Genomic DNA, 10473 nt, shown 5'->3' on the forward strand with positions numbered 1-10473 from the left:
AGAAGGTGATGAAAGAGACAAGGCGGATGACAACCCTGCAGAAGACGATGGGGAGGTATCAGAAGAAGAATTGCAAGCAATCGCTGAGGGTAAGGCATCAGAATGAGAAGACGACGGAGAAGACACAGCAGATGGTGACCCTGTAGAGAATGATGGAGAAGTTATCGGACGCGAAGCCTGATGAGTTCTTCGAGCCTGACTACTGACAGTGTCAGGTGAGAACGAGACATGCTTGGTTGTTTTGCGATCACGAGCATATGGCTCATAAAGTACCCAACCTAAGGTGGTAGATAATGCACCCGGAGGCTCAGACGACGGGCGTAATGTATCAGGGAGAATAAGATGAGAAAGCACATCCGAGTCAATCAACATCCCTATGGTACGAGGAATATAGAAGAGTGGATCAGCTAGGGTGAGATGCTGAAATTCAGGCCACCGGCCATTGAACGCTTTGACAGGAAGGGGATCTATGTGGCTGTCAATAACGTAGGCTTTGATGATCCGATGGGAAGGATCTCCCTGGTGACAGGGGGTGACGTATGCGTATCCTTGGATGCGAAACTGATCCGCGTTACTCAAGGTGCGAAATTGAATAGTTTCAGGATGAATGTGCAGACGAAGCTTGGAGGCCCAATCTCGGGTAATGAGGGTGTGTTGACAACCTGAATCCAAAAGAGCACGACCGAACACGACATTCTGCCGGCTATTAAGACGCATCCAAGCAGTAGGCATGAGGTGGTCGGAATTATTGTTTCGGCGCAAGGAAGATCGTGGAGATGAGTACAGATGACTGGAGAAGAGCAGATGAAAGGACGACAAAGGATGTTTGCTCATTGGGGTTAGATGACGACGAGATGATAGTCAATCGGTACCGCTTCCGGAGGTGGGGCAAGAGTGACGAGACGGAGGAGCCAGGGACGCTCGAGACGGTGCAGAACCCCCCCCCCTAGAGATGACAGCGTGGATTGGAGACCTGGACCCGGCAGGAGGCAAAGAAGAACATTGGTCCGTCGAGGGAGGAATCTCTTCCGTGTGGAAAGCTGAAAGGGGCGAGGTGGTAGTTGCCAAGTGGAGGATCGTATGGTGGCGTTGCCCGCACGTGTAACAACACTGATCCGAACAGCATGCAACAGTACCATGGAAAGCCGACATACAGTTTATACACAATTGCCTTTCAGTCACGAAAGCTCGCCTCTGGTGGATGTTCATGGCCTTAAATTCTATTCTCGACACTGGCGAATGAAGTGATTCGCGGAGCAATACACACAGGCTGAGGACGAACTAGATGAAGCAGAGGGGCGTACTACAGCATATGCATGGGTGCGAGAGGATGGACCAGGGGATACTTGAGCAGACGATATAGGAACAGACGCTGAGGCGGCTGGTGATTGAGGTCTTGACGATCTCCTGGGCGCAGACGATCGAGCCGAGGTGAGAGTAGAACTTTCCAACACTCGCAACTGTCGATTGATGAATTCGATCAGTTAAACAAGAGTGGGAAAATCATCAGAGGATAACTGCCCCCCGAACAACTGGCGAGATGGTTCATCGAGGTTACGCAATGACATAGAGAACAGAAGATAGTCTGCCAGATCTGATATTGGCAGCGCCTTGATGGCATTCATGGCGTTCTGATGGGTGGTGATGAACCGCTTCAATTGTGGCAAAGAAGACACAGATGCTGGCCGGGACTCTAAAATCTGGTTCACGTAAAGATCTGCCAGACGCCGGGGATTTTGGTAGCGGGAGTGAAGGGCCTGATAAGCCAGAAGATAGTTGGCCGAATTCATCTCGAATCCGGAGATCACTGATGCGGCCTCACCGGAAAGAGCCGACGACAGCAGATGAAATTTCTGAATGGGCGCCAGGGAGATACTTTGGTGCACTAGGGCGTCGAAGAGAGCAATAAATCCGGGCCATTCCTCGATTTTACCGGAAAAGCAGGGCAACTCAACCCGAGGAATCGGAAGCTCAACCGACGATGAGGAAGGCGCGGCAACAGACGAAGATGCCGTTATGCGGCTGTGGGCGGCACGAATATGCAGGCAAGTTTTGAAGAATGCTGTAAATTTGGAAGGTGAATCGTCACGCTCAGACTCCTCCAACTGAGAGTTGAGTCTGACTATCAAGTCATCAGCTTCATTGAATGATTTTTCCACCCTGGTCAATTCAGTCAGGCACATTTTAGCTCCCTGGACTTCAGTGGTCAAACCCTTAACTAAATTGAGCAGGGTGGAAGCTGCGGCGAATGCGTTCTCGCGCTTAACCATCGACTCGGCGATAGAGGCCTTCAATTTGTCTATCGACGGTATTCCGACCTTGCTGAACGACCCCGGTATGTAAAAAGATGAAAAGAATAAAATTATTCACGGGGATTTCGAAGAAGCAATGAACAGACGATTGATTGTTTGTCAGTGAAGATAATAAACAGATGACGTTGAATGCAACACTCGAAATTACAATAATAACACTGTGAAATTGCAAGTATTTCAAGATGCGAATTTACTTCGAAGGAATTCCGAAATAACTACTTGAAGCACACGCTTATCGTTGAAGATTAAAACAGATAACAGCGCGATTAGGATTGCCGTGTAGTTAATTCAATTGATTTATCCGAATAAACTAAATGATGAGTTTGAAATTAAATAATCAGATAAACAGAAATGGAAAAATAGACTGAATTTAGGGGATTTTAGATTACTTCCCGCAAATGAGTTTGCGATCAACTTCAGATGACTTATAGATATTGAGCAACTGAACAAGTGAAAATGCTCTTACCTACCCTAACTGGGTGAAGTCTAAACTCAGATGAATCTCCACTGGTCCGGTATCAGAATAGGGGTTCCTAAGGGAAGGGAAACACGGAACCAACCCTTCTTCTGCACTTAGCCCTGTGGCACGATAGATGAAGTGTAACGCTAGAACTCCGGCTAGCTCGAAGTTCCGGTTCTAACGTACAATAAATTTGTAAGGAAAACAATAAAAGGAACTCACCAATAATTTCCTTCTTCTCTACTTGAATGAGGGTTAATAACAAGATGATATTATATTTTCTCCCTTGCTTTTATTTATAGTCGCCAAATCACATCGATATCAAAATTTCTAAGTCTAGTTGTTAGTTTGTGTTATTCTATCTCTCTCTTCACTATCAAATACACAATTCAAACGTGTTTCTTCAAGAGGTAAATAGGTATAAAATCTAAAACTTTACTATCTTTTGTAAATTAATACACAGGCGAAATTGCACCAAGATTTAATTGAGGTATACTTAGCGTGAATATGGGCGAAACGGCACAAACGTAAGGGGTGGCAACGTCCCCGGTGAGTGGCGATGTACCAAGGTGAACTGGGTGTACCTTGGCGGTCGAGAGGTCCGCAAAATCGGGCCCAAAGTCGGCAAATCGGCCCAAAATTAGCAATCGGCCAATCGGACTGGCGCTTCCACAGAAATCGCACTCGTAGCGCTACAATGTTAAAGTTTAAAAAAAACAATCCAACTATCAAGTACTTCGGTTACCTTATTATTATTGAAATCCAAATTAATTGAATGAATGGTGATCTCTTCACCTTCTCAATACTTCTCTTCCTTGAAATAAATTTATAACAGATCCCACACTTGTGGTTGCAGAAATTTTCTACCGCTTTTTTATTTATCTCGTGAAGACGGAGCATCCAAAATAATAATGAGCCGAGAAAAGGATTTATTCCGGTCCGACCATTCGCGACCTGCGCTCGAATATTAGCGATCCTTGCGCACCTTCGCACGAATCTACAAACGTTCAAATTTAAACGTTAGAGAAGGACACGCGGCAATTCACTCAAAGTTGCTCAATAATACTTTGATTCACTCAATATAGAGAGATGACGATGGTGCGATAATTTCGGCGATTTATAAGAAGATTATTTAGGTTTTCGAAAAAAGGATTTCGGCGCGTCCGGCGATGATACGAATTAATTGTCGTGACTGACGGAATTTCCAGCCGTAGTCAGTAGGAGATAGCTCCGTTGGAATTTGACGGTGTGCATTACGCCAAATATTTGTAATAAAGCTCGCTCTCAAGAACTGACCCATCTACATTCCTTATTTTTTATTTTTTTTTTATTTTAAAAGGATCGTTTGTGGTTCTAAGACGTCTTTGAAAATAAAACGAATCCAGCCTTGACAATTGATTTTTTTTTTCAAGCCGTATAAATGGCAAACAAATTCTTGAACCTGATTGAACATATTATTCTGGTTGCTTTCATCTGCAAGTCCAAGGTCAGCGAATGTTTTTCGAAAATCTTCACTTTGCTTCATTATCATTATTATTCAGTCAAATTATGTAGTCTAGGAAGAGCATTGCAAACAGAATTTCCTAATTTTTGATGCATTCTACTGACATTAATCATCCTCTGATGATTTCCAGTCCCAAATTCAAACAACGCGCATTAAAGCTGACTGGCTCGCTGTGTCCCGATTGGATGTTGACTGACTATCATAATTTTGATTAACATACCAAAATACAAAAGTTTATGAAGTTTCAGCCTTAAGAAATTGATTTTATTATGTCGGTGATCACGACAAGTTTGGCAGCGCACCTGAGGCACATGTTCTAACATCCACTTGACTGACCGCAGTATTTGATTGTATATTATGATTGTAATCACCTAAGAAAAAACCAGGCTTATTAAATTCATAGACTTTTTTTGGCTCTGCCTCTCCGTCAAGAACTATTGAACTGAAATTCAACATGTGCATCTCAATTCGAAAACTGTGTACAGTTTCGAGATTTGCGTCAAATAGATCGTATAGTTCTTTAGGAATTGAAATCAAACTTTTTCGAATCGACCACTGAAATCCCAATTCCTATCAGAACTATCGAACCGAAATTCAACATTCACATCTCAATTCGAAAACCATGTATAGTTTCAAGATTTGGCTTAGATTGATCCAACAATTCCATAGGAATTGAAATCATACTTTGTCAAATCGATCATTGAAATCTCAATTCCTATCAGAAATATCAAACTGAAATTCAACATGTGCATCACAATTCGACTGTGTACAGGGTGGGCAAATTTCGATGTTTTAGCACTACTGTTTTTAAACCAGAGGAGATGGACAAAATCTGATACCCCATTTTCGTTCTCTTTTTCAGAGAAGCTAATAATAGTAGTAGTCATTTTTGACCACTTTCTTTTTTTTCCGAGTTAAAAGCAAAAATTGGAAAACTGGCGATATCGAAATAAATTTATATCTCCGCTTATACTGATGATAGAGATCTGAAATTGAAACATTATACAGGCACTTTTTAACTCGGCTTTTAAGCAGGATTTATAATTACGAAGCTATGAGCCAAAGTTATGTTTTTTCAAATTTGAACACTAGATTTCTGTGCAATGTTTTGAAAGACCAATTTTTATTGATTTCAAAAATATATATAATAGTTCATTCAAGAATGACTGACATCCCACTAGGCCTTGAAAGTCCAGACGAAATTCAATTACCTACATTGAAATAGGTATGTACATTGTTATTTACATTGAAAGAACTCTCTTTACTTGAGAGGTAGGTACCGAATTGTTGTAGATATTAAAAAACTTTATTTTTAATGCGGATAAATTCAGATGCATACCACCCGACGATATGAATATCGACAAGTGTTACGATCTGAATTGAGCTAGCCAATTTGTCATCGTCAAGGCTCCCAAATGGAGTACGCTCCACCGAAGAAAAGCAGATGCTGACCATGGTTTCGGCCTCATTTGGCCTCATCAGAGCAACATAGCATTTTTCCACGGTGGAGAACGTTTGGAATTGATGGAACTTTATTCAATGTTGTCATGTTCTAGTGGGTATTATTTACCCACAGCGCCATCCAACATGAAACGGTATCCGATTCAATCCCCCCCAGATAGAAACCAAGACGAAGACAATAGCATATGTCCCATATTTTCCCTAGTTCAGTACGCCGATTCGCCTTTGCGAACGTCGGACGTATGATAAACTGAGAAGTCTGAGACGCGCTCGGTTCACGGCAGAGTACGATGCCGGCGGTACAATAATGAAATTTATCCGCATTATTTTATTCATTGCCTCCCCGTTTAGGCGTGATAATTCTTCATTTTTATTTTTAATATTTTACAATTCCTTCATTGTAGTACCTTGTGATGAACGACATTTTCAGTTTTTTTTCCAAGTGCGAGAAGGGCAAGAAGGGCAGAAGGTTTGCCGACTCCTGAACACGCAACATACAACTGGCCATGAGAAAAACAACTATTTTCTAGATTTGAGCCACACACAGCCAAGGACTGGCCTTGCGATTTGTTGATTGTCATAGCAAACGCAAGACGAATGGGAAATTGAATTCTCTTGAACTCAAATGGCATTTCTGTTGGGATCATCGGAATTCTGGAAATAAGAACTTCCTCACTTTTACACTTTCCTTTGAGTATCGTGCAATGAATCACGTTACTTTTAAGTTGTTTCACCACCAAACGTGTTCGGTTGCATAATTTTGGCTGGTTAAGATTTCTCAACATAATGACAACTGATCCAAACTTCAGTTGTAAATTGTGTGGTGGCAAACCTGGTTAATCCAATGAGTTCAAAATTTCAATAGAATAATTTGTAGTTCCATTCTCGTTTGTTGCACCATCTATAGATTTAAAACAAAGCAGTGGACCAATAAATCCACTCTTATTCTTTGCCGCAAGAAAGGCTCGTTCACTCAATCAATTCAGGTTTTTGTGGTTGGCACTTATATTTGGAAATCCTTTGCTTATGAGCTCATCCTTGGTTGATACAAAAGTGCAGAAATTTGGAGGAAATGATATCAAACCTGTTGATCGATCGACCGGAACACGGTCATTACCTATATCCAGCAATTGTTCAGAAAAAATTCTGGCAGATGGATCACTCAACAATGTAACCCGCATGTTTGTAGTTAATTGTAGTTTTGGCACTTAGCGCCACAAACTTGATGATTTTAGGCAAGCATTAATTTCATGGGCAGCCATGGATATTGGAATGACCGGTAATGTTTTTAGGAAGTCACAAGACAAGACCAAAACATCTTGAATCATTGTGCAAGTCTTTCATGGTCTGATCGAGTTCTTCCAATGCTCATTTATGTGCCATTGTGCATTCATCCCATATAATTATTTTACTTGCAGTCAGAACCTTTGCCACTGCTGAGTGCTTCGCAATATTGCGTGTTGGGTACTCAACTGTCTGCAGGTTTAACGGTGACTTAAATGCAGAATGAGCTGTTCTGCATCCATATAGCAACGTGGCTGCTATCCCAGAAGAAGCGACTGCTACTGCAATTTCCGATTTTGCTCGAACAGAGGCAAAACTTATTGAGATTAGTAAAGTTTTACCAGTTCTACCGGCGGCATCAAGGAAAAATAAGCCCCCATTCCCTTCTTGAATTGTCTTCATTATCCTATCATAAACTCCTTAACTTAAATTGGTTTAAGGCATTTCGATCCTACTCTCGTTCACGTTCCAATTCTCTATTGAACATGTCGTTAGTTCCACGATGAGGCGATGGCATTCCCAACTTAACCAAGAAACTGCAAAACATGAGATAACGAAGGTCTTCGATCAAAATCAAAGCCTGGTTATGGATCTCCACATTTACCTCTAGATTAGGATTGCCTGATGTGACACGAATATGATGTAATATATTTTCTGATATGTCATCTCTGTACTTATTCCACAGTTCACATAGATTCGATGGGAAGCAGGCTGAAATAATGGTGGCAAATAATGTGCGAATCTGGCTTGCAGATGCAGAAACAATTGCTTCAGCGATTGTTATATCCCAATGAGTATCGTTTTCGAGCAGATTGAGCTCTTGACATGCAGCACGAAATGTTGGATACACAACACCATCGACAGTTCGAAGAGACTCGAAAGATGTCGGCCCACGAACGTTCACCAGCAATAATCGCGAGTAGAACATTCGTCATTTTTCGGATGAACTGTGTAAATGCGACCAAGAGCATCAGTTGAACGCACATCTGGATGGTTGGGCCCCACATTACCTTGTCTTCGACGAATTTTTTTGAAGAAGCATTCCAAGTATAATAGCGTGGCATCTCAGAGTAAAGTAATGTTCGTGCAAATGGATCACTTTGGCATATGGAAAAAAACTGGTCAATAATGTTGCTGGTGGTGTTTCAGCTCGTTGAACCATATTTGTAGAATTGAAATACACTTTTTGTCCATTTTCCAGATGAACTGCCAGGTGTACAACAGTCAGATAACGTTCATGTATTGGAAATGAAAATATCCGTCAAATTGCCTCATTGCAGCTGACATATCGACCAATTCGATACTGCGTGATCTCATCATTGGTATTGGGATTTTTTACACCAACAACCGCCATATCACTGCCTTTTGTAACATATTTACAGATATATTTGATTGACTTCACTGAATTGCAGTACTGTACATTGCAATGGGCCTTGAATGTTTTCGAAAGAAGTGGTGAATAAGGAACAATCCAAGTATTATCGATCATAACATCATTTCCATTAACTCTCCCCATAGTGGTTCTGCCGTTATCTTCAGGTGATCGACGGCGATACAGTGGATAACCATCGTTGCCAGTGATAGAGTCCGGAGTGAAATCTCTTGGATAACGCTTTGAACATTTTCCATTAACCATGCATGGTGATCGGGGATGAATCATGCTAGTAACTACAATATGATGCAGTTCAGGATCATTCACATGATCAGGAATCTCGGCACATATAACGTCATCTATCTGTTCTGGTCGAATTCTTTCTACTAACCAGATGAGAATGTGTGCATGTGGCAGGCCTCGTTTTTGCCATTCAATTGATTACATCCAGAATGGAGCATCCCATTAGCGACTGTTCACGCCAGTTGAACGCAAAGAAAATTCCAGTATTTTCAATATTTTAAATTGAATAGTTTGAAATCTACATTTATTCATTTTCGGTTCGAAGCGACCGAAATAAATATTAATAACAGCTGTGAGATGTTTGTCCCCTCACCTCTCCTAATAAAGATTGAAAATGCATGCATGTTTCAATCTCGATAATTCAGTATGCATCTTTACGTAGGAAACGAAAGATGCCATATATCCATAATTTCCAATTACGAAATTTTCAATTCGGAAAATCGAAATTCCTGTTTCCATTCAGAATACAATTTCAATGTGAAATTGAGTTCATTCAAAGAACATTAGTTTAATTTGTGATCAAAATTAAACTCAAAACTAGTGTGTGGAGTTTTTTTCACCTCTTCAGTGACGTGAATGGTGAATACCACAAGGATAATCGAAGTTTCATCAACTAGTTTGCAGCATTTCATTACAAGGATTTTCCACCTCCGTTCAGTTTGTCGAGCTCGATACATCTGCTTCTGGGGCGTGAGTACTGCTTAGATCTCTTTTCTTCAAGTTCAGCCCCTTAAGGGTAAGCAACCACTTTTGTTAATGATAATTTCATTTGTCCTTATTCGTGAAGTGTTGTTACTCTGTATTTACTCAAATTGAATATACAGTCCACTAATTTCATAATTCTATAAAAAATATTGCAACTGAATTTTCGAATAAGGTTGAACCACGTTTAGTTCTTTTAACTGGACAACACAAAATTTGGTCCTTCGGGCTGGATATTCAGTGCCCTTTGTTAATTTCTTTCAGAAATATCAATTTTTGTTCAGAATATCCATTTCGTGCCCACCATTTTGATTCAAATCATTGATATTCAACACAAGCCGGTAACATTTATCACAGCTGATGTTAATTTATAGACTTTCACATCTGTTTCCATCAAAGTATTATAACATATTTGCGTTGTTTATTGGTGTTATTCATTTTAGTTCGACTGAATTTTAACAATCTTGCATACGCCACCCAAAACCGATACAGGCAGTAATATCATGAATAAATTAGTTGATAAGAGATCTAATGTTTTCTCCATCGCTAGCATATGAAGCTCTGAAATCTCGTTTCAAAAATCCGCGACTGTTAGCTACCATGTATCTGAATAATATTTTCCATTACTAGACTTCTACGAACAGTTCAGCATCGAATCTTAAAGAATTTTTGAATGGTCATCAGGTTTCTGTTAACGCGAAAAAGGCTTTAAAATAAATAATTTGGAAGATTTCTTATTTTTCTCACTAGCACTTCGTAATCTTGATACTTATACGAGAAAATCATTCGAAAACCAATTAGGTTCATTGGAAATTCCAGAATACAAAACATCAAAAGCTTTCCCAACTCAATAATTAAAATCTCAAGAATATTGTGAACAAAACACGTCAAAAGCAGCAATTTCAAATCGATCAGTAAGTTTCAATAAGAATAGGAGTCAAAATGTGTTAATAACCAATTCTTCATCCGCTTCAAAAATTCAAAATCACAATGTTCATGCAAAGTTCGAAAATTTTTGCTGTCCAAAATGTCATGATTCACACCCTTTGTTCGTCTGTCCTTCCTACACTGCTAT

At 40.4% G+C, this 10473-nt stretch overlaps 1 protein-coding gene across 1 annotated transcript; it reads right to left on the minus strand.

Moving 5' to 3' along the window:
- Window positions 1-1484: 1484 nt before the first annotated feature.
- LOC123307043 lies at window positions 1485-2270 on the minus strand. Its single transcript, XM_044889245.1, has one exon. The coding sequence runs from the start codon at window positions 2268-2270 to the stop codon at window positions 1485-1487; it is 786 nt and encodes a 261-aa protein (XP_044745180.1).
- Between the last annotated feature and the right edge of the window lie 8203 nt (window positions 2271-10473).

Source organism: Coccinella septempunctata, chromosome 2 (genome assembly GCF_907165205.1).
Source record: "Coccinella septempunctata chromosome 2, icCocSept1.1, whole genome shotgun sequence".
Taxonomy (NCBI): domain Eukaryota; kingdom Metazoa; phylum Arthropoda; class Insecta; order Coleoptera; family Coccinellidae; genus Coccinella; species Coccinella septempunctata.

Bases quoted from the DNA above. Each gene is read 5' to 3' on its own strand.
- LOC123307043 (XM_044889245.1), bottom strand. From the start codon at position 2,270: ATGGTTAAGCGCGAGAACGCATTCGCCGCAGCTTCCACCCTGCTCAAT.